The 27360-nt window shown below is 51.1% G+C and overlaps 1 protein-coding gene and 1 pseudogene across 3 annotated transcripts; both read left to right on the top strand.

Annotated features, from left to right (window-relative positions):
• Nucleotides 1-1054: 1054 nt before the first annotated feature.
• KDM8 (lysine demethylase 8) lies at nucleotides 1055-26839 on the top strand. Of its 3 annotated transcripts, none has more exons than XM_061153053.1 (9): nucleotides 1055-1187; nucleotides 13701-13800; nucleotides 13958-14453; nucleotides 15647-15813; nucleotides 16841-16973; nucleotides 18915-18959; nucleotides 22218-22367; nucleotides 23203-23295; nucleotides 23370-26839. In XM_061153053.1, the coding sequence occupies exons 3-9, from the start codon at nucleotides 13986-13988 to the stop codon at nucleotides 23532-23534; spliced, it is 1221 nt and encodes a 406-aa protein (XP_061009036.1). In that variant the 5' UTR covers nucleotides 1055-1187; nucleotides 13701-13800; nucleotides 13958-13985; the 3' UTR covers nucleotides 23535-26839. The 3 variants fall into 3 exon arrangements, with proteins under 3 accessions (XP_061009036.1, XP_061009034.1, XP_061009037.1); XM_061153054.1 differs by lacking the exon at nucleotides 1055-1187 and adding an exon at nucleotides 9647-13352; XM_061153051.1 differs by lacking the exon at nucleotides 13701-13800 and having other exon boundaries at nucleotides 23370-26838.
• On the top strand, nucleotides 9879-9975 carry LOC133064088 (U2 spliceosomal RNA; annotated as a pseudogene).
• Nucleotides 26840-27360: the final 521 nt, after the last annotated feature.

Raw genomic sequence — 27360 nt, forward strand, 5'->3', positions numbered from 1 at the left:
AAGATTCCCCTGGAGAAAGAAATGATAGCCCACTCCAGTATTCTTGCCTGGAAGATCCCAAGGACAGAAGAGCTTCGCAGGCTCCATTCCATGGGGTTGCAAAGGGCTGGACACGACTTAGCGACTAAACAATACCTTCTTTAACAAATGTCACAAAGTTTTCTTTAACACCAGTAAATGAGTTTCCTTCCCATTTCTACCCAGCATCCAAAACCAGTATGAGCCAAACTCTCAGCCTTCTGCTCAGCGCTTCCAACGGCCTGATCCTTTAAGGCCATAGGGTGAATGATCAAAACCAGACGCCCTGGGGTGATGCCCACACCCCCCAACATCAAGGCAGCAGTGGCAGAAGTGAAGGCTCTGACTCCCTGCCTGCCACTCCATACTGACACCCTGGTCCTCCTCACTTCCACAGGCCGTGGATGCAGCACTTGGCGGTGAACTTTGAAAAGTCAGCATCTGCAACTTCCCTAAAGGACAAATATTTGGCCACTTTATTTCACTGAGCCTTGATTCTGTTGTTATTAACTAGTGCCCAACTCTTTGCAAGCCCATGAACTGCAGCACACCAGGCTTCCCCGTCCTTCACCATCTCTCAGAGCTTGCTCAAACTCATGTCCATCCAGTCGGTGATGCCATACAACCATCTCGTCCTCTGTCATTCCATTTTCCTCCTGCCTTCAATCTTTCCCAGCATCAGGAATCATCTAATGAATCGGCTCTTTGCATCAGGTGGCCAAAGGACTGGAGCTTCAGCTTCAGCATCAACCCTTCTAATGATTATTGAGGATTGATTTCCTTTAGGATGGACTGGTTTACCTTGATTCATCTCTCCGTAAAAAAAAAGGGACTGACTGATAAAATGTGGGTGAGAAACTGCTTTGTATACGAAGTTACCATTACAGATGTAATGGCGGGTGTCCCCACGCCACAGAGGAGAAACCAAGGGAAATGCCCAACAACCCTAGAACATAGCTCCACCCTCCAGCCTTTAAAATCGGGCGGGGCGGGGCCACGGCATCGATCACTCGGCGCTTCGCTAGGCATGCCTTGGTGGGCAATCGAGCTGCGAGTGATCGATACCCCGGCAAGCCTCTGACTACTCGGAGAGAGCCGGAGCGTTCGCTTCTCAACGGACAAGTCGTCGCCGCACTCCGGCGACTCGACACCGTCCAAATCTGAGCCAGGTAAGTGAGCAACTCGAGAGGACTGAGCAGCTCTGGCTCCTTAGAAGCGGAGGGCGCCGGACTCAGGGGGAGGACTGCGCAGGCGTCGCATGTGGAGGCAAAGCGTGCAAGGACCATCTCGCGCGTGCGCTTTGGAAAGCCCGGGGCAACCCTTCAAAGCCACGAAACTCAGCGGGCCCTTGGGGAGGGGAAAACCGGGACAGCGCATGCGCTCTGAGAACGCAGTTTAGCCGGTCGACTCTCCGGAGCTGCCGGGTAGAGGGCCTAGGTCCCGCGCGTGCGTAGTGCGTTCCTTATGACAGGTATTGCCTTTTGCGCTTGCGTGCGACCAGGCTGTTGTGCGCTTGCGCGGTTTTTGGCCTCCAATTGATTGGGTAGCTCGGCGCGTGAAGAATCCGCCTACAATGCGGGAGAGACGCCGGTTCGATTCCTAGGTCGGGAAGATCCCCTGGAGACGGGATAGGCTACCCACTCCAGTATTCTTGGGCTTCCCTGGTGGCTCAGCTGGTAAAGAATCCTCCAGCAATGCGGGAGATCTGGGTTTGATCCCTGGGTTGGGAAGATCCGTTGGAGGGGAAGGGAAAGGCACCCCACTCCAGTATTCTGCCCTGGAGAATTCCATGGACTGTAGAGTCCATGGAGTCGCAAAGAGTCAGACTCGACTGAGCAACTTTCACTGATGCGACTCGAAGGCCCCTGCCCTTCGCAGTGTTTGTACACGCAGGTGCATGCTGCCCATCTCTGCCTGGCCAGTTACCTTTTGTTGTCGGTCTGGAACTAGGAAGATTGAGCAGGCTTGAACCATCGGGCCCCGAATGCGAACCGAGGGAAATAAAGTCCCGGGAGAGGCGCTGGGAAGGGAAGAGGTGTGAAACTTCCCAGTGGAGGCATGGTGGGGATACATAGAGCCGGTCAAGCCCACCCGTCCTGGAGGACCCGACGGGGCCTGTGCATGTGGCCGCCTGGAGGAAGGTAATGTCTGACTCGACAGGGGTTAACTCTGAGCATGGGTGTCGCGTTATGCACCCTCGGAATCCAGCAAAGATAAGTCGCGGTGCTTAGCAGGGTTAGAGCAAGTCAGGGCAGGTGTTGGGATCACACCAGCGGGCTCCAGCCCAAGCCTTTCTGCACTTTGCAGAACTGAGCAGCCTGTTCCCAGAAAGCTAGATTGAAGCTGATATATTCCGAGAAGCACTTCAGAGCCTTAAAGATAATTTAAGAGAATTCTGGGATGACTGCAGTGGCTTCCTAGAAGGCTTTATTTTAGAGCTGACAGGAACCCACTTGGGCTGTTGTCTAACAGCCAACCAGACGCCACCTTCCAATGATATACTCCATCTGGATGTGAATTCATGAAGGTCAGGACCTGAGTTAGGCAGTTCATTGTGTACAGCCTGTACTTGGCTCCTTGGTGTTTTACATGACCAGCAAGAAGCTGTTTTGAAGTTCAGATTAGAGTGGTCTGTACAGCCAGACCAAAGTCAGTGTGAGAGGCTAGCTCATGCAGTCTTTATCTGACAACCCCCCCACCCCCGCATTGAACCACCCCCACCTTTTCAAGATTTTTTCATATGCCAGCAAACAGACCTTTCTGTAAGAAGCCAAGACAGTCCACTGAGAAGAGCAGTGCTATGCAGCCAGTACCTGACCTTCCCATGAAAGCTGGCTTACGTGGAGAGGCCAATACAAGCAGGTGGTGCTCTGGGAGGTCAGTTTACAAAGCTAGGACGCAGGAATATTCTCTGGAAGGTTCATTCGTTTAATACAACCTTTTATAAAAGGCAGTTCACCTCTATTCTCACCCCTTTCAAAAAACAGCCGTCTGTAACCAACAAGACATCTTTTAAGGCCGATACCAGTTAATCCCACGAAGACTGACTTTAAAGTGAATTTACAAGGCCACTCGGGCTTTTTCATATGGCAACATTCAGAAAACTTAAGATCATGGCATCTGGTCCCATCACTTCATGGGAAATAGATGGGGAAACAGTGACAGACTTTATTTTGGGGGGCTCCAAAATCACTGCCGATGGTGACTGCAGCCATGAAGTTAAAAGACGCTTGCTTCTTGGAAGGAAAGTTATGACCAACCTAGACAGCTTTAAAAAGCAGAGACATTACTTTGCCAACAAAGGTCTATCTAGTCAAGGCTATGGTTTTTCCAGTGGTCATGTATGGAAGTGAGAGTTGGACTATAAAGAAAGCTGAGCGCCAAAGAATTGATGCTTTTGAACTGTGGTGTTGGAGAAGACTCTTGAGAGTCCCTGGACTGCAAGGAGATCCAACCAGTCCATCCTAAAGGAGATCAGTCCTGGGTGTTCATTGGAACGACTGATGCTGAAGTTGAAACTCCAATACTTTGGCCACCTGATGTGAAGAACTGACTCATTGGAAAAGATCCTGATGCTGGGAAAGATTGAAAGCAGGAGGAGAAGGGGACGGCAGAGAATGAGCTGGTTGGATGGCATCACCAACTCAGTGGACTTTAGTTTGGGTAAATTCCAGGAGTTGATGATGGACAGGGAGGCCTGGCGTGCTGCAGTCCATGGGGTCGATAAGAGTCAGACACGACTGAACAACTGAACTGAATTGAACTGAACTGATGATTTGGGGGACTGTGGGTCTCAATTTGCCTGGAATAATACCAGTTTATGACTTGTCCCTGAAAGCTACTTCCAGTATTCAGCACTTCCAGTATTTGACTTGTATAAGATGAAATTCCTACATGCAGAAATGACAGTCCCAAGCAGTGAAGAACAGAGAAAATGATGATAATAAACAATTTTGAAAGAGAAAGATAAATGTATATTTTACCAAGCTTAGGCTTATATATATATAGCATCCTGCTTCCCAGGTGAAGAATCCACCTGCCAGTGCAGGAGACATGGGAGCCTCGGGTTCGATCCCTGGGTCGGAAAGATCCCCTGGAGTAGGAAATGGCAACCCACTCCAGTGTTCTTGCCTGGGAAATTCCACGGACAGAGGAGCCTGGTAGGCTACAGTCCATGAGGTCCCAAAAGAGTTGAACATGATTGAGCAACTCGGCACTGCCTAGCATCCTGATTTGTATGGTAAATTCTGTGGTTAACCAACCTATAGCTGATTACCAGAAGGCTGTTTGTGCAACTTGCTTATCCCTTTTATGTGGAACTCTTGGTCAGGTGTGGGTGGGTGGGCGGGTGGGCAGTGTAAAGGCTAGTCCACAGTCCCACTCTGAAAGATTGTTCATACAATTTCCCTGATTCCCTCCTCTGGAAGGCCCATTCATTTACTACAACCTTTTATTAAAAAGGAAATTCAGTGAGGAACTCTGGGAAGCAAATCAGCAAAGCCAGGCCATGAGGCTATTCAGGCTGATACCTTTTTCCAGAAAATTGCTTGATAACGATTGTTAAGAAACCTTTCTGTCAGACCGATGGGGAATGCTGGAAGCCTGATTTGTAAAGCCTGGTGTGAGGCCTGGATGGGGGCTTCCCAGTGGTGCTACTGGTAAAGAACCTGCCTGCCAGTGCAGGAGATGTAAGAGAGGCATGTATGATCCCCGGGTTGGGAAGATCCCCTGGAGGAGGGCATGGCAGCCCACTCCAGTATTCTTGCCCGGAGAATCCCATGGACAGAGGAGCCTGGCGGGCAACAGTCCATAGGGTTGCAAAGAGTCAGACACGACTGAAGCGACTTAGCACACATACACCATTGTGAGGCCATTGAAAAAAGCAGTGTCCTGCAGCCTATTCTTGACCTTCACTGAAAAGCTGTATCAACTGGTCATGTGAAAGCTGCTGCTTACAGCTTCGTAAGGCCAGCTCCTCTGGATGACCGTTTCATACAGCCAGGGAGGGGCCTTTCTCCTCTAAGGCCATTTCAGATGGCTAACAGGCGTCACAGAAGATAGGTTTGTAAAGCTAAGACAAAGTCCAGGCCTCCCCTGGCCCTCTCACAAGAGCCCAATTTGTAAAGAAGCCAGGTTTTAAAGCAGGTCATGAGACCACTTTGGAAGACTTTTATATAATAGGATGTGACTCCTCCCCTGAAGTCTGTTTGAAGTGGCAACTATTTAAAAAGCCAAATCAGGAAAGGTTCTGCGAGGCCTGTGGAACCAAGTCTGTATAAGACTACTCCCAGGAGGTGCTAGTGGTAAAGAACCCGCCTGCCAATGCAGGAGATGTAAGAGACGGGAGTTCACTCCCCGGGTTGGAAATATTCCCTGGAGGAGGGCATGGCAACCCACTCCAGTATTCTTGCCTGGAGAATCCCATGGACAAAGGAGCCTGGTGGGCTATGGTCCGTGGGGTCGCAAAGAGTCGGACAGGATTGAAGGACTTAAACACACAGGCACGCACGCGCACAGATGGTGGCCAGCATGGTACCTCCCTGTGGCTCCCACGCGGTGCCCTCGTAAGGCTCTCTGGGAGGCTGGCGTTTAAAGTCAGTCTTGAGACCTGCAGGGCCATTTCAGTGACGCATACAGAGGCAACCTGTAAAATCACTTTGAAAACGAACTCAGCTATCCTCAAGCTCCCACCTCTGAAAGGCTGAGTCGTGCAGTGTCAGCATAAGATTCTGAAGGCCTTGTTGTAAGACATTTGTTGAGGAACTCTGGATTCAAAGTAAACAGCTCCGGCTATTTAATGTGGCCAAAAAGAGGCTGTTTTGTACAGCCATCTTGAGGCCCTCCCTCTCAGAAGGCTGGTCCTCGTGGCCATCCATCTGAGAGGATGGCTCGCCCGCGACCAGTTGGCAAAGCAGCCATTCAGCCCCCTTTCATTTGTATTTATGAAAACCAAATACAAGACCACCTTGGGAAGCCATTTTGCAAAGCAGCATGCGAGGCCACCTTGAAATCTGGTTTTGTCAGGCCTTGGTGAGCTCTGAGAGGTCACCTGGGGAGGCCGCTTTACAAAGGTTAAAATTCTGCATCCCGGGCAACTAGTTTATAGGTCATTTGAACCCCTCTGGGAGGCTATTTAATAAGGCCACAAGAAACCAATTTACAGAGCTGGTACATACATAGGCCCAGTAGAAGCCGTTTTTCCATTAAGGCAAATAAGTGGTCTTCTGGGATACCTTTTTATAGGCCTTTGTGAGAAGCCAGAATATGAGGCCTCTGAGGTCTTTCCACACCCAAGATGAGATTTTTCAAATATGACTTAGGAAGCTCAAACCAGTGCTCTGTGACAGCCTAGAGGGGTGGGATGGGGTGGGAGGCGGGGAGGGGGTTCAAGAGGGAGAGGCTGTATGTACACCTGTGGCTGATTCATATTGCTCTATGGCAGTGAAAGGCGCTCAGTCCTGTCCGACTCTTTGCGACCCCATGGACTAAACAGTCCATGGAATTCTCCAGGCCAGAATACTGGAGTGGGTAGCCTATCCATTCTCCAGGGGATCTTCCCAAGCCAGAAATCGAGCCAGGGTCTCCTGCATAGCAGGCGGATTCTTCACCAACTGAGCTATCAGGGAAGCCCCACTGTATGGCGGAAACTAACACAATATTGTAAAGCAATTATCCTTCAATTAAAGGCAAATAAAATTTTTTAATATGGAAAGCAGAAAAGAAAGAAGAAAATTAAAATCACTCATGGTTTTACCACTTGAAAAAAAAATTGCTTTATAAGACTTATGTGAGACACTCAGGGAGATGAGCCCTGAGGCCACCCAGTTGGTGGGTCCACGTGCTCTTCGGCTTGTGGGTGGTGGATAAGACTACCAGCTCTGGAAGGCTACACTGTGAAACTCTTCTAAGATTGCTATTAACGAGGCCAGCGCAAGGTGTTTAAGAATCTTCTAGGAGCAGGAGATAGGAATCATCACGGCAGGCTTGGGCCAGGCCACCCAGGCTGTCCAAGTCCCGTCACACAGTAAGCCAGCTGGGAAGGATAACCACTGTGAACCAAGGCCTGAGCTGGGACCCAGAGCTCCAAAAGCTGGCACAGTCCTCATGCCTGAACACAAAGAGTGTTCTGGGTACACACTGCCACTTGCTATAAAGTTTTGGACAAACTGCCTATTTTCTCAAATCTCATTTCACTTACCTGTAAAACCTCACATTGTAGAGTTGCGAGGGAAATGTTAGATAGTGTACACAAAGCAGGCAGCATCGGAGATTCCCTGGCGATCCAGGGGCTTGGACTTGGCGCTTTCACTGCAGGAGCACGGGTTCAGTCTTAGCTGGGGAGCTAAGATCTGCAAGCTGTGTGACGAGGCCCAAAAGACAGACAAACCTTGGAGCACTGACGTGGCACGGAGGAAAAGGGCATGGAGGTTGACCAGAAGTTTTAAGTCCTGTCTCTGTGCCCTTGATTGACTGTGGTGTTTTGGTCAACTCACTTCGTTTTTCCTCCTGGACTTTAGTTTCCTCATCAGCAAAATAGGAGGGTGGGGTTTCAGGGGAAATGACCACATACATCCCTGTTCACTTCCCAAAATTGTGAGGAACAAAATTAGACAGGGATGCTAAGGAAACCACAATAGACTGCTCTTACTTTTGAACAGGACCAGGATGAGGTCCCTCAAAAACTTAACAAGTGGAAAAGGTTTGCCCTTCTCTTATGGGAAGTGATAGGATTTTCTCATCTGTAGAATGAGGATAATAATGATTCCTCAGAGCTTTCTTCAGAGTTAACCTAGGGAATTCCCTGGCGACCCAGTGGTTAGGACTCCATGCTTCCATCACAGGGGCCATGGGTTCAATCCCTGGTCTGGGAACTAAGATCCCACATGCTGCATGGTGCAGCCAAAAAGAAAAGTAGAATTAACCCAGATATCTGGCTTCACCATGTGTTGGCTCGTGGTCTTGTGGCTCTTTTCCCTCATCTATAAGACCACAGATTGGGGGACTAGACTGAGGTTTTGGGTTTTTTTTAAATATTTAATTTATTTATGTTGGCTGTGCTAGCTTGTCATTGCTGCGTGCAGGCTTTTCCTAGTGGCAGAGAGCGGGGGTTACTCTCTTGAGTTAATCCCAAGCAGTGCTTGGGCTTCTCATTCAGGTGGCGTCTCTTGTTGCAGAGTGTGACTTCTAGAGCACAGGTTCATAGTTGTGATGCCCAGGCTTGGTTGCCCCGAGGCATGGGGGATCTTCATGGACCAGGGATCGAACTGGTGCGCCCTGTACTGGCAGGTGGATTCTTAACCAGTGGACCCCCAGGGAAGTCCTGCCTGAGTTTGAAATTTCTGCTCCTCTTAAACTAGCTGAATTGCTTTGGGAAATCATTTAACTTCTCTGTTTTAGCTTCTTTATCTGTAAGATGGAGGTGATAATACTTTTCTCAGAGTTTCTGTAAGAACTGAGTATATGTAGGGTACTTGGAGCATTCCTGGCTTACAGTAAACACTTCATGTACATTATCAGCTTTGTAGGGTCATCATTCGGGGGAGGGAATGAGGCAATTCATGTAATACTCTTACAGATTCTGCCTGCTGAATACCAAATATTCCTGAGCTGGTGGGGAGTGAGCTGGAATGGGGCCCAGGAATAGGAATGGCTTGCCTAGTGCACCTTCAGGGGCCATATCTCTAGCATCCTTCACACAACTTTGCTTCTCTGTCTACTGCTGACCTCTTCACGCACAATAGGGCCGAAGGGAGCCATGTTTGTCCTCCTGTTCTCTCTGAGTTATAGATAGAGTCCCAAGGTGTCCAGGAAGTCTTGTAGAAGTGTTTATTTTCTGTCGTTCAGTCACTAAGTTGTGTCTGACTCTTTGCGACCCCGTGGACTGCAGCACGCCAGGCCTCCCTGTCCCTCACTATCTCCCGGCGTTTGCCCCAAGTTCATGTCCATTGAGTTGGTGATGCCATCCAACCATCTCATCCTCTCCCGCTGTCTTCTCCTTTTGCCTTATTATCTATTACTGTGTGACAAATCACCATAAATTTAGTGGCTTAAAACAACACACGTTTCATATCTCAGTTTCTGCAGGTTGGGAGTCTGGGCCTGGGCCAGCTGGTTTTTTCTGCATCAGGATCTCTCACAAGGCTCCAATTATGGTGTCAGCGCTGAACTCTTATCTGAAGGTTCAACTGAGCAAAGATCTAAGCACCTGTATGCATGCATGCTCAGTCACTCGGTCATGTCCAACTCTGTGACCTAATGGATGGTAGCCCGCCAGGCTCCTCTGTCCATGGAATTCTCCAGTCAAGAATACTGGAGTGGGTTACCATTTCCTACTCCACTAAGCACCTGTGGTTGTTAGGAAAATTCAGTCCCTGGGGGGCTGCTGGATCCAGGAGGCCCCTCAGTTCCTAGTTTGGTCTTGTTCTAGGCCACCCTCAGTTCTTTGTCGTATGGACCCCTGCAGCAGGGCACATCAGTGCATGCAAACCAAGAAGGCAGTAGAGAGAGTCTGCCAGCAAAATGGACGTTCCAGTCTTAGGGAACCTGATCCCAGAAGTAACGTCTCGTCTCTTAGGCCAAAAAGCAAATAGCTGCACATGGCTCAGACGGTAAAGAATCTGCCTGCAATGCAGGAGACCTGGGTTCCATCCCTGGGTTGAGAAGATCCCCTGGGGAAGGGAACAGCTATCCACTCCAGTATTCTTCTTGGAGAATTCTAGGGACAGAAGAGCCTGGCAAGCCACAGTCCATGGGGTCGCAAAAAGTCAGACATGACTGAGAGATCAACACACTTAACACACACCAAACCTTCACAGCTGTTGGTTGGAGGCATGTATTAATAGTTTTCTATTGTTGATGTAATCGCTTCTCGGCCTTTTGGCTAAGATCAAGTGTAGTATCTATTGTTGATGTAACTAATTACCACAAACTTGATGACTTAAAACAACGAGAATTTATTAGCTTACAGTTCTGTAGGCCAAAAATGCAACATGGAATCAAATCAAGGTCTCAGGAGGGCTTCATCCTCTTCCAAAGGCTTTAGGGAAGAATCTGTTTCCTTGCCTTTTCCACCTTCTAGAGACTGCCCACATTCCCTGCCTTGGGACTCCCTTCCTCCATCTTCAAAGCAACACTGCATCTGTCTGACAGTTCTGTAATCACATTTCCCTCTGACCCTTACTTTAGCCAGGAATGATCGTGTCAAGGACTTGAGTGTTAGGTTGGGCCCAGCCAGATAACCCAGGATAATCCCTTATTCTTAGTCACATCTGCAAAGTCCCTTTTGCCATGTTAGGTAACATCCTCACAAGTTCTGGGGTTTAGGATGTGGACATCTTTGGGGGACATTATTTTGCCTACCACTCAAATTACAGGTCCTGCCCATACTCAAGAGAAGGGGGATTAGATGAGAGTGTTCATAATAGCAAGCAAGGATCACTGGGCTCTCTTCTGCCAGAGGGTGACTGGCTTTCTTCCCTCACAAGAAGTGAAGCATCTGATGGGGCTTTATCACAAGCAAGTCTTCATTCTTGCCTTCACCATCCACCAGTGGCTCCTGAATATGAAGGGTTCTTTCATTATGAACCTCAGAAACCAACCCTGGCTGACATAAGCAAGAGGAAATTTCTTGGAAGGCTGTTGGAGCCCGTGGAATAGATGAAAAGCTGGAGAACTGGACTTGGAAAAGACAAGAACTAAAATGGTTCTGCATCCTAGGACTTGTAGACCATGATTGTGAGACCCTAGCAAGAACAGTCTGGTCCAGAAGCTGCCACTAGGAAGAATGAAATGTCAGCTGTCTCTGGTCTAGTTGATCTACTTAAAGTTTACTTTCAAAAGAGGTAACTCATTGACTAGCTTGGGTCACATACACCCCTTGGCAACATCCCACCACACTGAACTCAGGGGGCGTGATGGAATTTCTCAGAAGGAAATGGAGATGTGCTGTTAAGAAAGAAAAAAGATATCAAGCCACCAAAACTCAACAAATGCCCCCTGTGTCCTCTGCCTCTCTTTCCTCAACACCAGAAGGAAGTTACTGATCAGTCAGGGCGGGATAGCTATTATAGCAAGCATCATCAAAACGGTATTGGCTAAACACATGTTTACTTTTTGCTCACGAAGCATTCCAGCATGGATATTCCTGGTTAGGGGACTGTCTTGTGGCTCCGCCATTCCCTTCCGGGCAGTGGGTAGAGGTAGTGTGGAGGGTCGTATAGGAAGTGTTCATGGACCAGCCCTGGACCCTTCCGTGCCCCGTCCCATGCATTAGCTGGGACATGGTGTAACACCTACAACCTGTGTGCATGCTCAGTCACATCCAACTCTTTGCAACCCCATGGACTGTAGCCTGCCAGGCTCTTCTGTCCATGGGATTTCCTAAGCAAGAAGAGTGGAGTGGGGTGCCATTTCCTTCTCCAGGAGACCTTCTCAGCCCAGGGATGGAACCAGCATCCCTTGTGTCTCCTGCATTGGCAGGCAGATTCTTTACCACTGAGCCACCTGGGAAGCCATCACGTACAACATAGTGAAAGTGAAGTCGCTCAGTCGTGTCCGACTCTTTGCGACACCATGGACTGTAGCCCCCCAGGTTCCTCAGTCCATGGAATTTTCCAGGCAGGAGTACTGGAGTGGGTTGCCATTTCCTTCTCCAGGGGATCTTCCCAGCCCAAGAATCGAACCCGGGTCTCCTGCATTGCAGGCAGATGCTTTACTGTCTGAGTCACCAGTAGTGCAAATAAAGAACCATAAGTTGTGAGCAGTAGATTATCCACTTATTAGTAATTATTCCTAGAGACTGGCCTGCCATCTGTATATAATGTCCAGGCTAAAATTACTAAAGGCATTGTTGGGAGCCGCCAGGAGGAGAAAGGAACCTACAAGGCAGCTCTTCCCCTCGAGGTTGTCCCAGGAGCCCGGTATGTCCATTTCTTCCTTCTGTCTTACTGTTGTTGGGCTTTCTATTAATCTTTGGAAATGATAATTTATAGTAATTAGGCCTTGCTGGAAAAGTCCAAGTCTTTTTGGAAATGCTTAAGATTGCTCTGGCTCAGGACACGACCATAAACATCAAGTCATAAAAGAAAAGGCCACAGGTATAGTTTGGCTGCTTGCTTAAAAGATTATAATGTTCTAGAATAGAAAAGAGTAGAGGTGTTTAGATTTAGAAGTAGATACACTGTTTTAGTTTACTTGCTCCTTGATTGAAAGGGTTTTCACTATTGCTGTTTCCTTGCTGCTATTTGTTCATTGTTTCCCTTTCTTTAAACAACATGGGATATTATGGGTATTTTTGTAAAATTAGAAAATGGGGTATATAGGATTTTAATAGAAGACTTATATTAACCAGCTTTACTGCCATTATCTTACTATTAATAGAGGTGTTTTGCTGCTTTAGAGGTGTTTTTGCTGTTTAATAGTTAATCGTTGTAAATTGAGATTTTGTGGTTTCAGGTAAAGAAAAATATCAGGTTTTTCTCATGGTACTATTTTCAGAAATGTCAAACATGTTACTATAACCCTTCCCATGTATTGTTTTATTGTCCAAAGAATTTACACCATACCTGAGATTTATGAAACATTGTTTTTGTTAGAGTGAGACTGTTAGGCCATTGAGGCAAGAAGATTATGTACAGGATATTTAAGTTTAAACCCTGTAATTAGAAACGTTCTAGATGAATGCTTAGGGGAAAAACATGGGGAAAAAATTATTGACGGAAGCACAAACCAGTATCTGATGTAATATGTGGTGGCTTAAGGGGGAGGTAACATTCATTCTATAAAAACTGAGCTATCCTAAAAATAAAAAAAGAAGCTACCTCTTCCATGCAACCGTCTGTGTGTGTGTGTCTGTCTGTCTTCTCTCGCCAATGCCGTTCATCCTGAGGGTTCCCCTGGATCCTACTGGGGCTGGACCCCGGCAAGGCATCATTTGTGATAAACTTTTTTGTATAGGATTTATGTATTTCCAGGTTTCCTCCTGAGACGGTTAAGGTATCACTCCTTCAGTAGGCTGAATTGAGTACCTACTATGAGCCTGACTGCAAGAAACTCAAAGGCCATTCAAACCCAAAACACTGTCAATGAATCTTGGCTGGCTTCACATAGGGGATCATTTAAGATGAGCTTTAAAGGTTGGATAGGAGTTTGCCAGAGAGGAGGGCTGTTGGAGGCATTCTGGACAAGGACAGTACATGTTCCTCTCTGAACAAACATGGGTCCGGTGACCACTGCGTGCCTACTATTAGGCCAGGCCCTGAAGATACAGTGGTGACCCCAGACAGATGGGGACCCTGCCCTCACAGAAAGAGACCACTGCTGAAGAATCAGTGCAGGTAAGATATACATTTCACGGGACAAGTAGGGAAGCCTTGGGAACCTGTAGGGGACCAGGTCTGTGCATGGTCTCTAGATCTCTTTATCTAGGAAAATTCTTCATATATATGTTGGGTTGGCCAAAAAGTTCATTTGGGTTTTTGAAAAATCTCAGTGGTTGACATTCTGGCCACTGGATGTCATCACAGACCTAGCTTTCTTCCCTCCAGCTTTATTTTATGAAAATATAGAACCATAGGTATATAGGCATAGAACATGATGTTTTGCTGTAACTTATTTTTCCCTGTGTGTGCGTGCTGAGTTGCTTCAGTTGTGTCTGTCTCTTTGTGACCCTGCAACCCTGCCAGGTTCTCCAGGGAAGAACACTGGAGTGGGTTGCCATGCCCTCCTCCAGGGGATCTTCTCAACCCAGGGATCAAACCCGTGTCTCTGATGACTCCTGCATTGGTGAGTGGGTTCTTTACCACTAGCGCCACCTGGGAAACCCATGGTTTATATATATATATATAAACCACATGTTATATACCTTGTTATAAACCTTGTTTATATTTGTTTGTTCATATATATATATATATATATATATATATTATTATTTTCCCTCTAGCACCCTTCAGACTGAGCTGCCTGGCCCAATGGCAGGGCCCAGTGCGCTCTGGGAGGCCCTCCAGGCCCTCCTGCCCCACACGAAAGAGGAGCTGAAGCTGGAGCTGGGAGAGAAGGTGGAGGGCAGCGTGGTGATGCTGCTGCAGGAAGCCGCCGAGCTCTTCCATGGGGGCCAGCGGCGCGAGTGTCTGCAGACCTGCGAGGTGCTCCTGGACTACTCCTGGGAGAAACTGAACACGGGGCCCTGGCAGCACGTGGACAAGGACTGGCGGCGGGTGTACGCCTTCGGCTGCCTCCTGAAAGCCGTGTGTCTGTGCGAGCCGCCTGGGGACGCTGCCTCCGTGGCCGCCGCCCTGAAAGCCTGTGACATGGGCCTGCTGATGGGGGCGGCCATCCTCGGGGACATCCTCCTCAAAGTCGCCACCGTCCTCCAGAAGCACCTGCTGTCCGGAAAGAGGCCTGCCCCCGGCCTGAGCCAGGAGCTGCCCAGCATAAAGGTATGGGGGTGCGGGGCAGCCAGTGACCACACCCAACAATATCTATCAGCCCCATTTTCCTGGGAGTCAGGGGTCAGCTCTCCCCTGGGGTGAAGCCCCCTGGCGTGCTGACCCCTGTTGAAAAATGGCATCTGTATCAATTTGGAAACAGAGCAACCTCTTTCCTCAATTTTTTTTTTTTTCCTGCTTGTGTGGGGAGAGTGGGAGGGTGGGAGCTTTGTGGTTCCTGAGAAAAAGGACTCAAGAGGGTTGGTGTGGCCGAGCCCTATATCCAACAGGAGTCTGTCTCTTTCACCTTCTTCCTGGCCCCTTGGTGGAAGAAGTGTCACCCACTTTACTGGCAGCCTCTGTCTCTGTGTGGCTGAGTTTGGATGAGATGCTACAACTCGTGTGACTGATTGGTCCTGCCCTTTAGATCCTTGCCTGTGTCCTCGTGGGCTTCTCTGCTGACTCATTGGTAAAGAATCTGCCTGCAATGTGGGAGACCTGGGTTCGATCCCTGGGTTGGGAAGATCCCCTGGAGAAGGGAATGGCAACCCACTCCAGTATTCTTGCCTGGAGAATTTCATGGACAGAGGAGTCTGGTGGGCTTTAGTCCCATGGGGTTGCAAAGAGTCGGACATGACTGAGTGACTAACACTTGTGTCCTCACTGGTATTTAAGGGCACATGCCAGAGAATACCCCACAGATCCTCAGGGTGGTAGCCAATCGCTCAGTCGTGGCCAACTCTTTTCGACCCCATGGACTGTAGCACGCCAGGCTTCCCTGTCCTTCACCATCTCCCAGAGTTTGCTCAAACTCATGTCCATTGAGTCGGTGATACCATCAAACCATCTCATCCTCTGTCACCCCCTTCTCCTCCTGCCTTCAATCTTTCCCAGCATCAGAGTCTTTTCCAATGAGTCAGCTCTTCCCATCAGGTGGCCAGAGTATTGTAGCTTCAGCTTCAGCATCAGTCCTTCCAATGAATATTCAGGGTTGATGTCCTTTAGGATTGACTGGTTTGATCTCCTTGTCCAAGGGAACTCTGAGGAGTCTTCTCCAGCACCACAGTAATACTGATAATAAAGGTTAACTGTTGCTATTGTGACTAAGCACACCTCCATTCTCCTAGCATGGATGCAAATTCCTGGCGAAATGCCTCGAATTCTGACCTTTCTGTGGTTGTCGCCATCTTGCTTTTTCTGGACAGAAAGCGAGGGATGACCATGTGCCAATTCCAGATGTGACGACAGAAAGAACAGTGCCCCGGCTTCACTGTCCATCCCTCCAGTATTTCAAGAAGCATTTTTTGGTTCCAGGGAGGCCTGTGATTTTGGAAGGCGTGGCCAACCACTGGCCATGCATGAAGAAGTGGAGGTAGGTGTCTGCCGAGGGCTGTAGGGTTCCTCTTCCAAATTTAGCGTCCCCAAAGATGCCCCAATTCCTCCTCCCATGACCCCCCAAGAGAATACAGCCTCATAGACACTTAACTGCCAGATAAGTGGGATGGACTGCTGAGGGGTTAAACATACATTAAAGGCACAGTCCTCTGAAGCAGTGCCAGAGGTTATAAGGTCCTTACCGGCTGCAGTCTGCTTGCCCTAAGCAGTTTTTCATGAGTGCATCCTGGCAGTCCAGTGTTAAGTCTATTATGCCATTTTGCAGGATCTCAGGAATTCTGTGGGCTTTCTCAGGGGTCCCTGAGGCTTGAGAGTAGAAATAAGAACCCAAGACAGCCCCACCTCCTCTCCACGGGCTCCTGGGTTTGCTGTCTCCTCTTGGCTGTTTTGAGTCCCTCCCCAGGTTCATGGTGGAGGCGTCAGATCAGGCAGCTGGATGGTGGCCTTGAAATGAGGAGGCGTGTCTCAGGCAGGTGACAGAGCCAGCCTGAGTCTTGGCGGTGGCTTTGTGGGAGTAATTGTTTTCCCTGACATGGGATGGGCACTGTCGTCACCTGCGTTTTACAGACGAGGAACAGGGCTCAGAGAGGTGAAGAAACTTGCCATGGGTCCCCTAGTGGTGACAGGCAGGGCTAGACGTGGCACCCCACCAGAGCTGAGGACTCACCCGGCACCTCACCAGCCTGTACTGTCCACCTCTGGCCCAAATAAGGTCTCTCTGCTTGTTACAAGGCATGCGAAAGAGAAGTTGGGAGGCTCTAGGCCAACTGGAAAATAGAGCTGCACAGCAAGAACCAGATTCATCGGTTTTATCTGTAAACAGCTGCCCAGTGCCAGGTGGGCAAGTGACCTCACCTCTTTGCACCTGCATCTCCTCTGCAGTGAAGTGGGGTCTCCCTCCACCTCGTGAGCTTTTGTGCCAATGAAAGGAGCCCAGTGTGAAGCAGGGCGCCCAGCCAGTCTTAGGATAACAATAGCAATGCTAACCCCTGTCTTCTGAATAGTCTGGAGTACATCCAGGAAGTTGCTGGCTGCCGCACCGTCCCCGTGGAGGTCGGGTCCAGGTACACGGATGAGGAGTGGTCCCAGACGCTCATGACAGTCAACGAGTTCATCAACAAGTACGTCAGGAATGAGGTGTGTTGTTCGACTCCAGCCCCCTAATGCTCCAGAGGGAGGGAACGCATTGCATGTGTGGGCAGAATAACTTCCTTATGTCACCAGGGGAGGTTTTGGAAGAGTCAAGAAATCATACCTGAAGGGCCTGTGGTCAGTAGGCTGGCCCGTGCAAGGAAGGCAGGATGTGTGGGTCCCATTTCAGGTCCTTTTGTTTTTTGAAGGGTTTTATTTATTTATTTTTGGGTTACAATTCAGTGCTTTTTGGTATATTTACAAGATGGTGCAACCATCACCGATTTGTAATTCCAGAACATTCTCATCACCCTAAAGAAACCCTATACTCATGAGTAGTCACTTCCCATATCTCCTCCCCACCTATCCCCAGGCAGCCATGAATCTGCTTTCTGTTTCTGTGGATTTGCCAATTCTGGGTGTTTCACAGAGTTGGAATCATATAATACGTGACCTGTGTCTTGCTTCCTCCATTTAGCATGTTTTCAAGGATCATCTCTGTCATAGCACGTACCTTTTTATGGCCAAATACTAGCCCTTTGATGGATAGACCACATCTTGTTTACCCATTCCTCAGTGGATGCCATTTGGGTTGTGTCCACTTTTAGTGTGAAAAATGCTGTGAACATTCACGTGCACGTTTTTGTGTGGACATGTGATTCCACTTCTCCTAGGTATATATGAGGAGTGGAATTGCTGGATCAGGTGGCCACACTCTGTGTAACCTTTTGAGGAACTGCCAGATTGTCTTCCAAAGCCCAACTGCACCATTTGGTCGTTTCTTAACAGTGAGGACCTTGGGTGTCTTCCTCTTCCTGATACCTGTTGGCCGCTCTGGCTGCTGTTGGGGTCAGTGGCGCCTGGCATTGCGTCTACCTCGCCCCCATCTGACCCTTGTAGACGCCCTGAGGCGTCTTCAGAGAATCCCTGAGCATCCAGGAGCCCAGTCTGAAAAGCACTGATCTTTTCTTTCATCTGCTTGGCAGAATTTTTCACAAAATGATCATCACCTGTGCAGGCAGAGATGTGGGAAAGTGGGCGCTCCCATTAATGGCTGGCGAGGGTATAAATGATGTAGTGTTTGGGAAAATAACCGGGCAGAAGCTATTAAGATTTTAAAATGTGTCAAGGAGTACTCCTTGACCACACTGTTCTACTTTCGGAGGCATGTAAACAGAAGGACCAGAGCATTCGGCTGTTTGGGCTTCCCAGGTGGCGCTAGTGATAAAGAACCGCCTGCCAATGCAGGAGACATAAGAGACATGGGTTGGGAAGATGCCCTGGAGAAGGGCATGGCACCCCACTCCAGTATTCTTGCCTCGAGAATCCCATGGACAGAGGCGCCCGGCAGGCTACAGCCCACGGTGTCGCAGAGTCGGACCCAACTGAAGCGACTTAGCATGGACGCACACATGCATTCAGCTGTTTGCTGAAACACTGTGGTAGAACCACATGAATCTCTACCAGCTGGGGGGATGGTTGAATGGATCATGATGCATCCTGTGTATATAACATGCATCCTTCAGAAGAATGAGTCCCATATGCATGTATCCACTTGATGTATCATTAAATTGAAAAGCAGACTTCAAAGTAATGCATATTGTATGATTCCATTTTTATTTAAAAAAAAATCCTCATGTGTGCGCAGCCCCTTCACATTTCATGGAAAGTGAGCCCCGGGGTTCTGGGTGACTTACTCAGGTCCACCTCAGTAGCACAGGCAGTACCAGATCCTGAGTGCCCCCATCAGCCCTTTCCTGCTGGCTGGCGAGGGATGACATTGGCCCCGGGGTCGGAACGGGGGGGCCAAGCAGGATGGCGAGGAGGGCCCTTGGGTGGTTGCCAAGGGCAGGATGCTGAGAGCCAGCTGAACTGGCCGCTCCAGGGACCTTTATCACAACTAACGGGCCTTTCTGTGTCCCCTCTGGTTTTTCTCTCGTGGAGCAGCCAAAGGACGTGGGGTACCTTGCTCAGCACCAGCTCTTTGACCAGGTAAGTCAGACCACGGCCCTCCATCCTTCACCCTCTCACCTTCTCCCACCTCCCTTCTGGGGCACTGGCCCCAGGGGGCAGGAAAGGGGTAGTAAGCTCAGTTGCTTCCTCCTGGTTCTGCCCCCTGCTCTGAACAGGGAGGCACGCTCACCTGGTGCCCTTCTGACCAGCAGGCAGCAGGGGGCAGGCCAGGCCCTGGGACTGGGCTGAGGGATGAGGAGGCCAGCCCCGGATGGCCCCCAGGGGATGGAGTCAGAAGCCTAAGTGTGGTCAGAACTGGTTCTGGGAGCCAGGTGAGAGTGGCAGGCTCCAACCTGACCCAGAACAGGTGAGTTCCTGCTGACCTTGACCCCTAGCCCCAGCTGGGACTCTGCCAGCCTCTGGGAGCTGCAGGTCCAAAGTTACAGAGGGGAGGCAGCAATGGGGCCAGGTGAGCTATGGTCTCCTGCCCAGGCCTCCCCATGTGAGGACTCATATGTCCTTTCCCCATCCTCTTTTGCTAAGTGAGAAAAAGAGGGATTTGAGTTGATCAGGCCTGTGCTGTGTGATCTCAGGAGACTGGCCTGTCCCACCCCCGGGCCTCAGTCGTACCAGGGCTCAGCCTCCAGGGCCCCTGGAAGCCACGGTGAGCTTGGCTCCCTGTCCTGGAGCGGCTAATTCCCATCTGACTAGAACACAGGAAGCACATTGAGGGGAAGGCAAAGGACATGATTATTTTTAAGATGGACAAAGGCTTTGAAGCCGTCTTTGTCTCAGGCCCCCAGAGGAGGGTTTTCTCCTCTGTTGTTCCCACTACCATGGGGACAGTCTGAGCAGCCAGAGCCCCGGGGCCGCCCTGCAGCACAGAAGAGACGCCCGGCTGGCTTCCGCATGGCTTCTGGGGCCTTCTCCACCCAGCTCGAGGTCTCCCACCCAAAACCTCTTACTGACTTTCCTCCCAGTGACCCCGTGTTTCAGAATATTTTGTGCTATGCCTGCCTTCAAGTCTCAGCCCCACCTGGGACAGTTTCTCCTCTTAGGGTCTCTGAATCCTTGGCCCCTGCCTCCGATTATATCATCTGACCAACCAATCACCTCTCAGGAATCCAGATGATGTCATCAGGGACCAGTCAGCTTCCCTGCATCCCACAGGGCCGGGGTCGGGTGTTATTCCAGCCAGAAACTGTGTGGTGTGACAGTAAGCCTGGCGGGGGTGAAGCAGGTGGTTCCCAGAGTCCTTGGGGACCCTGCATGTAGCTTGAGGACCCCCCACCCACAGGACAAGGCACCTCAGGTCATGAACTTCTCCGTCAGCCCAAAGCAGTGGATACAGCAGCTTTTTTACATGAAAAACAGCCCAAGCTCCCCGCAGGGAGAGCATTCCAGCCAGCCGTAGTGATGTGTGCACTAAAGGAATGGCCAGTCCGCCTGCAAGTGTCCCTTCGACCTGGAGAGCTCACTCTGAAGATCCCTGATTAAACTAGCAGAGTGGGTCCCCTTTGCAACACTTTGGAAACCAAACTTTATTCTATGTTTAATTTCCCAGAGTCCCTGAGCCCTTGCCAGCACGGCAGGCAGTCTTGGGGGTTGGGGTTTGGCAGGGCTACAGTAGACTGGCCTCGTTTGGAAAGAACCAGAGTCTCAGAGGAAACCACTCACACCGGCTGAAACCACTTCCTGACCAGACCTGAGGAAGGCAGCTCCAGCCCCTCCCTCTGGGCGCTGGATTCTTCACCAGCCCTGGGCATGGACCCCCAGCTGCAGTTAGTCTGGTCAGAAAGTAGGGTGAGTGTGGGGGATAGGAAGACATGAGGGGGCTACACGAGGGTACTTGCTATTTTAAAGTACAGACAGCCCCCAAATTATGATTGTTCAACTTTATGGTCATACCAAAGTAATAGGCATTCAGTAGAATAATTTGGATTTTGAATCGTACTCTTTTCCTGGGCTTAGTGGTATGTTTACCATACTGTGTGATGCTGGGCTGGGTCTCCCAGTCCCTCACGCAGTCCATCACACAGTCACATGGGTAAGCAATGGATACACTTCCAGCCACTCTGGACCTGGATAACATTCTGATTTTCACTTTCAGTACACTAGCCAATAAATTGGGTGATAACACTCCACTTTTATAACACTCCATTATAAAATCGACTTTGTGTTTGATGATTTTGCCCAGCTGTAGGCTAACGAAAGTGTTCTGAGCATGTTTAAGCCAGGCTAGGCTCAGCTATGATGTTCTGTAGGTTGCGTTTTCAGCTTTTGATATTTTCAAACTACCATGGGCTTCTTGGGACGCGACCCCACCATAAGCCGAGGAAGAATCTTATCTCATTAGAGATGTTCACTGATGATGCTGGGGCAGGTGAGCCCACCCACCTCCTCGTGCAACCTTGTCTGCCTGCCCCCCTCCTCCCCCAGAGTCCCAACTTCACTCCTCCTGGAGGACACCCCCACAAAGGCACAGCACAAGCTCACTTCCAACTGGGTCAAAGTCTGCACGGCTTTAAGACTTCCACTGATGATCACTTGATGCCACCAGTAGCCTGGCATGGGGCTGCCCACTTTACCACATCCTCACCACCACTGGGTGTTATCACTTTTTCAGTCTTTGCTAATTTGATTAGTAGGAAATGATGACAGTATTTAATTTGAATTCCTTTGCTGATGGGACTGAAAGCCTTTTTATGTATGATCTGATTTTTGTTCTTTGCTTATTTGTGTAACTTTACATATTGGGATCCTTATTATTTTATATGAACGCTCTACATTAACCTTCATTTACCACAGTCCAGATGTTTTCCATTTTATTGGAATTCATTTATATTAATATACTTACTTTCATTTACCTTAAATGTACTGATTGTGATTGCTTTACCATGAGTAAATTTTGGAAAAACCTTCCTCTCCAGAGATTTGATAAATAAATACTCAGCCCCATCTCTTCTTCTTTGACTTTCTAAAATGCTGTGATAGCTTTAGAAAATGGCAAGCTGGTTTATTTTTAAGACAAAGTAGTGGTGTCAGGTTTTTTAAAAAAAGGAAATAAAGATAAAATGCCTGTGACATGGAAAGAAATCTGAAAATAAAATTATAACCCTTCCCTAGTAATTCTATATTTACTTTTTAAAATTGATTTTTAAATTCCTATGCAGTAAACTGTGGCCACTGTCATATTACACAAGAAGACAGTATTGGCCTTCTGCTTAAGAGTCGGTTGACATCTAGGCTGCTGAGTCGCAAAGGCCTGGCCTTAACCCACCTCATCTGCTCTGTCAGATCCCGGAGCTGAAGCAGGACATCAGCATCCCCGATTACTGCTGCTTGGGCGACGGGGAGGAAGAGGAGATCACCATCAACGCCTGGTTCGGTCCACAAGGCACCATCTCCCCGCTCCACCAGGATCCCCAGCAGAACTTCCTAGTCCAGGTTGGAGCCGCTCAGAACCTCGGCCTTCCCCCTCCCCCTGGCCCAGCCACACATTTTCCACATTTAAATACCAAGGAGATGAACCGCAGACAGGGGCATGGACCAAAGTGAAAACAGACAGGGTACCGGGCCTCAGGGTGGGGAGGGGCTGCTTTCAGACTCCGGGATCGTCTGGGATCCCGCCGGACGCCTCACGCAGGCAGAGCAGGGCCGGGGTGCCCTCTCAGCATGGGGCACGTGCCCCCACGGCTGCCCCCGCTGCTGTCCATCAGAGCCAGGCTGGCTTCTCCTGCCAGAACCCTCTCCAAATACAGGGAAGCTGCTCAGCCAGTGGGTGGTTTTCCCAGGACGCAGACAGGGAAGCCTGTGTGTTTTATAAGGGGTGTGGGGTGAGGCAGGGACATCTGCTATAAAACCTTCCGTCATAGGCAGAGAGTTTTGACAAGCCAGAGTGTTCTTCCAGCCCAGGGCCCATTCCCCGGGACGCAGCGGAGAGGCTGGGAGCCAGGCCGCCTGGTGTGAACACAGCTGTCACCTCTCAGCTTTGTGAACGTGGGACACTCGGCCTCTCTGTGCCTCCATTTCCTCACGTGTCAAATGGGGGCGGGGGGCATGATAAACCACCTCGGAGGGTCACGGCGAGGATTAGCTAACACACATTAAGCCCTTAAACAGCGGTGGCCACAGCCAAGTGCCTACTGATTGTTCGGGACAGTAGCGAAGGCACTCCTGACCTAACATGCGTGCTGGGTGTGGGGCAGGCTGGGCGGGGAGGCAAGGAGGGCGCGCGGGGACAGCGGGGTGCCTGCTCATGAAGGGGGTCTCTTCCCTGCAGGTGATGGGCAGGAAGTACATCCGGCTGTACTCCCCACGGGAGTCGGAGGCGCTGTACCCCCACGACACACACCTTCTTCACAACACGAGCCAGGTGAGCCTGGGGGGTCCGGGGGGACCCCCTCCCTGTCTCTTGAGACCAGACGGGTGACCCCCTCGCTCTCGCAGGTGGACGTGGAGAACCCCGACCTGGAGAAGTTCCCCAGGTTTGCCGAGGCCCCCTTCCTGTCCTGCGTCCTGTCCCCGGGCGAGGTCCTCTTCATCCCGGTGAAGCACTGGCATTACGTGCGGGCCCTGGACCTGAGCTTCTCCGTCAGCTTCTGGTGGTCGTAGCCGAGAGCAGGGGGCCGGGCACACACAACGCACGTGTGGTCACACGCATCCTTCACACTGTGCCCGGCCCAGGGACCAGCTGCCTAAGGACACCTTTGTCAGAGACACGCAGGCCCAGGGGTGGCCCGGCCGCTGTGGGAGGCAGGCGGGACCCCGGAAGGACAGTCCAGGTCCACAACCCGCATGGAAGCGCCTGGACTCCGAGCTGGCTGCCTGGACTCAGGCCCAGCCCCGCCGCTGAACGGCTGTGTGGTTTGGAGCAGGCAGCTCTGCTGTCCGCATCTCCATCTGGCAAACAGGGTGGTGCTGGTCCTCCCCAGAGGGCTCCAGGGATGGGACACGGGTGGAGCTGTGCTGCAGACCTCAGCGGCTGTCACCAGGCTTCATCATTAGTTCAGTTGTTAACACCGTTCTGTGCTGACTGGTCCGTCAGGACAGCCACGACCTGCAGGCTCTGGAGCGCGGTGGCCGTGGCCTGGTTACAGGGGCAGGGATCCTCAGTGTCTTGCTCAGCTCAGGCCTTTGCTGGGCGGTGGGAAGTCTGGGGTGGTTTCTGTCTCTGTTACCGAAGTGTAACCTGCCTTCAGAGAAGTGCTCACCCCCGCTCGCTTGGTGGATTTTCCACTCCACACCCTCCCACCGACCAGTTTCCAGTCAAGAAACAGAACGTCTGGTAGGCCACCCTCCTGCCCCTTGCTGTCTCCATCATCCAGGGGTCACTACTCTCCGAAGAGGGTTTTAGGTCAGGAGAGACCCAGGCTTCAGACTTTGCATAAACACATTTGTTTTGGTTGTATAAAACATGGTTGGTTTTGAGTTTTGACCAAGTGAGGATGCCGGGGGCGGGGGTATCACAGACCTGCAAGAGGAAGCCCGGGGCCAGACCTCCACCCACCAGGCCGCCTTCCCTCCCCCACCACGCATGTCTGCTGGTCTGGCCTTGGTTTCCGTCCCTCCTCTCTTGCAGGTGGGTAGCTTTCTCCCCTGGGGGAGATGGCCCCAGCAGGTCAACTTCAGATCCCTGTACCTCGACCCAGCTCAGAAACCCCAGGGAGGGTTCTGACCGGTGGGCCTGGGACCTGGGCCCACCCAGGGGCAACGCCAGGATGCCGGGGTAGCCGCTCTGATTGGTGAGACCTGTCTCACAAGCCTCCTCCCTCAACCCCCCTCCAGTTACTGGGAGGAGAGGGGATAGAAAGAATTGATGGGCAACCAAACTAGCTCTTAATGTCCTCTGTAATAGGGCCAAGGAATTTGAACCTCACCATGTAGGTATGGATGTGAGAGTTGGACGGTGAAGAAAGCTGAGTGCCGAACAATCGATGCTTTTGAACTGTGGTGTTGGAGAAGACTCTTGAGAGTCCCTTGGACTGCAAGAAGATCCAACCAGTCCATCCTAAAGGAGATCAGTCCTGGGTGTTAATTGGAAGGACTGATGTTGAAGCTGAAACTCCAATACTTTGGCCACCTGATGTGAAGAGTTGACTCATTGGAAAAGACCCTGATGCTGGAAGGGATTGGGGGCAGGAGGAGAAGGGGACGACAGAGGATGAGATGGTTGAATGGCATCACTGACTCGATGGACATCGATTTGGGTAAACTCCGGGAGTTGGTGATAGACAGGGAGGCCTGGTGTGCTGCGATTCATAGAGTCGCAGAGTCAGACGCGACTGAACTGAACTGAACTGAACTGATGTAGGTCTTGGGGCTTCAGAGTTTTGAGTGGAGAGACCTTAAGGATAGGCCTTAGAGGAAGCTGCCTCTTGGCCGGGAGGAGGGGCTGATTCTGTGAGTGAGCCCAGGCCAAGGTCTGGCCTGATGGATGGGGAAATAAGAGAGCCATTTAGAAAGGAGCCAAGGGCTCTGAGCAGGTGCTCATGAGGTCGTTTATTCCCCTACCCAGCAATATCAATAGTTATTTACCTGATTTTTTCATATGAAGAATTTATAGTAAATAACACTGCCGAAGGTAGCGAGGCATAAAATAGGAAAGCCACCATGTCTGCAGGCTCACCACCAGTGAGGAGCGTGGCCGCCGGGCCGCAGACGAGCTGTTGCTCCGGAGCTGCCCGTGGAGCCCTCGCCCCTCCCCGGCTCCAGCTCCCACGGCAGCCCGGTCCTGCTCTGAGCCGCGGATGACGGACGAGAAGCGGGTCATCTGTGTTCCGGTTCTGAAGTTAGGGACTAGAGGAAATGTTCTTTAGAACATATCGAGGGCTGGCCACCTGAGCAGATGTCCCTTGTCAGATGAGGACGTCACAGTAGACATCTGAGTAGAAGCCTGACGGACCTGGAATCCGGAACTGACAGTGAGACCCGAGGAAGGCGCGCCCCGCAGCAGGTGCAGGAGCCCTGAGGCAGGAACGCCTTGGCCTCAGGAGCAAGGAAGGGGCCCGCGCTGCGCTGGCGAGGGCGTGTGGCATCAGCAGGGCCTGGACTGTCCCAGGGCAGGAGGGACGAGGTCTGCTGGAGCTGCCCTGTGATGAGGGCCAGAAGGGGGAGGCTCGAGACCCGATGAGCAGTGAGTGTCCCTGGTCCAGTGATCCCTGGGGTGACAAGGTCAGGGCACCAGCGGGAGCGCCGGGCGGGGGAGGACAGGCTGTGCTGAGGGGTGGGCAGAACGGATCACACGGGCCCTGAGTGCCTGTGAATTGGGGGTCGGGGTCCCCAGAAGTTCACGCTGGTGACTACGCAGGGGAGATGGCAGCAGGATGGCACCCAGCAGCAGGTGCTCAGCGCTTCCTCTGCACGGGCTTGGCGCGACCCTGCCTCCTCGACTGCCCAGCCCCCTGCTCGGACAGGCAGCAGGCCACGGGGCGCTGCTCTGCTCCGGGCCCCCCGGCCTCCTGGCCCCTTGCCTAGCACAGCACCCTGGAGGACCCCCTCTCCCCAGGGGTGCCGCCTTGGAGGGTGCGGCGGCTGGGGCTACCTGCATCTTGAGGGCGCGGCGGAGGATGGACGGAACAGTGGGAGCTGCTGTTTGGTGCCCACCATGGCCAGGGAAGGGGTCTCACCAGGCAGAACGCCCAAGCGCAGGAGTGTCTTTTCTGGGGCAGCTCTCCTGACTTGCTGTGCTCTCAGCGAGCTTCCTCAGAGCCTTGAGAGAAATCCCTTTTCTGGGTAGGCTGATAGGCATGGTTTCTGTGATGTGCCTGGCACACACCCCAACCTCCCCCCCACACTAGTCGGGGCTCCTACAGGGCTTCACGAAGGCTTGCATTTGCTCTCAGAAGGCCGGGCCAAGGTCCAGCCTGGACCTGGGTCACACTCCATACCCGTCGACGGAGATGAAATCGGGCAGAATGTCCCTGCCTGCACAGGTGGAGAACCCACCCTTTCAGCGCCCACAGCTCATTCCCTCTCTGCCCATAACATCGTATTCAATTTGCCAAAACAACTTCTTCCTCACTCAGCCATGTGGCTCAGGAGGGCTCCTTCCTGTGGCTGAGGGGAGACCTAGGTCGCCAGTGCCCCCTGGACTCTCCCACCCCACTTCCACAAGTATGCAGACTGGATGTTTGCTGGGATGAGGGAGCCACTAAGCGAGACCTGCTCTCTTCCTCCTGACGGTGGGGACTGGGTGAGCGGGTCTGGGAAGCATGGCAGCCATTTTGCTACCATGAAGAAAGAGGCTGTATTTGCTGGAAGACCATGTCTTACCCCCAGCACGAGGTCAACACCTGTGACAACAGGGTGGGGACAGAAATGCAGACGTGTGGAGCCGTCACTGGAACCACTACATCAAGCCTCTTGAGACCCCCCTCTGGCCTTCCATGCTGAAGCCAGTCTGAGTTGGGTTTTCTGTCATGACTGAAGAGGTCCTGAC

The sequence above is a fragment of the Dama dama genome, chromosome 10, assembly GCF_033118175.1.
Source record: "Dama dama isolate Ldn47 chromosome 10, ASM3311817v1, whole genome shotgun sequence".
In the NCBI taxonomy this organism is placed as follows: Eukaryota; Metazoa; Chordata; class Mammalia; order Artiodactyla; family Cervidae; genus Dama; species Dama dama.

Coding starts and splice junctions, on each gene's coding strand:
- KDM8 (XM_061153053.1), top strand. CDS start 13,986: ATGGCAGGGCCCAGTGCGCTCTGGGAGGCCCTCCAGGCCCTCCTGCCC. Junction 14,454..15,646: donor AGGAGCTGCCCAGCATAAAG/GTATGGGGGTGC, acceptor TTTTCTGGACAG/AAAGCGAGGGATGACCATGT. Junction 15,814..16,840: donor CCATGCATGAAGAAGTGGAG/GTAGGTGTCTGC, acceptor TCTTCTGAATAG/TCTGGAGTACATCCAGGAAG.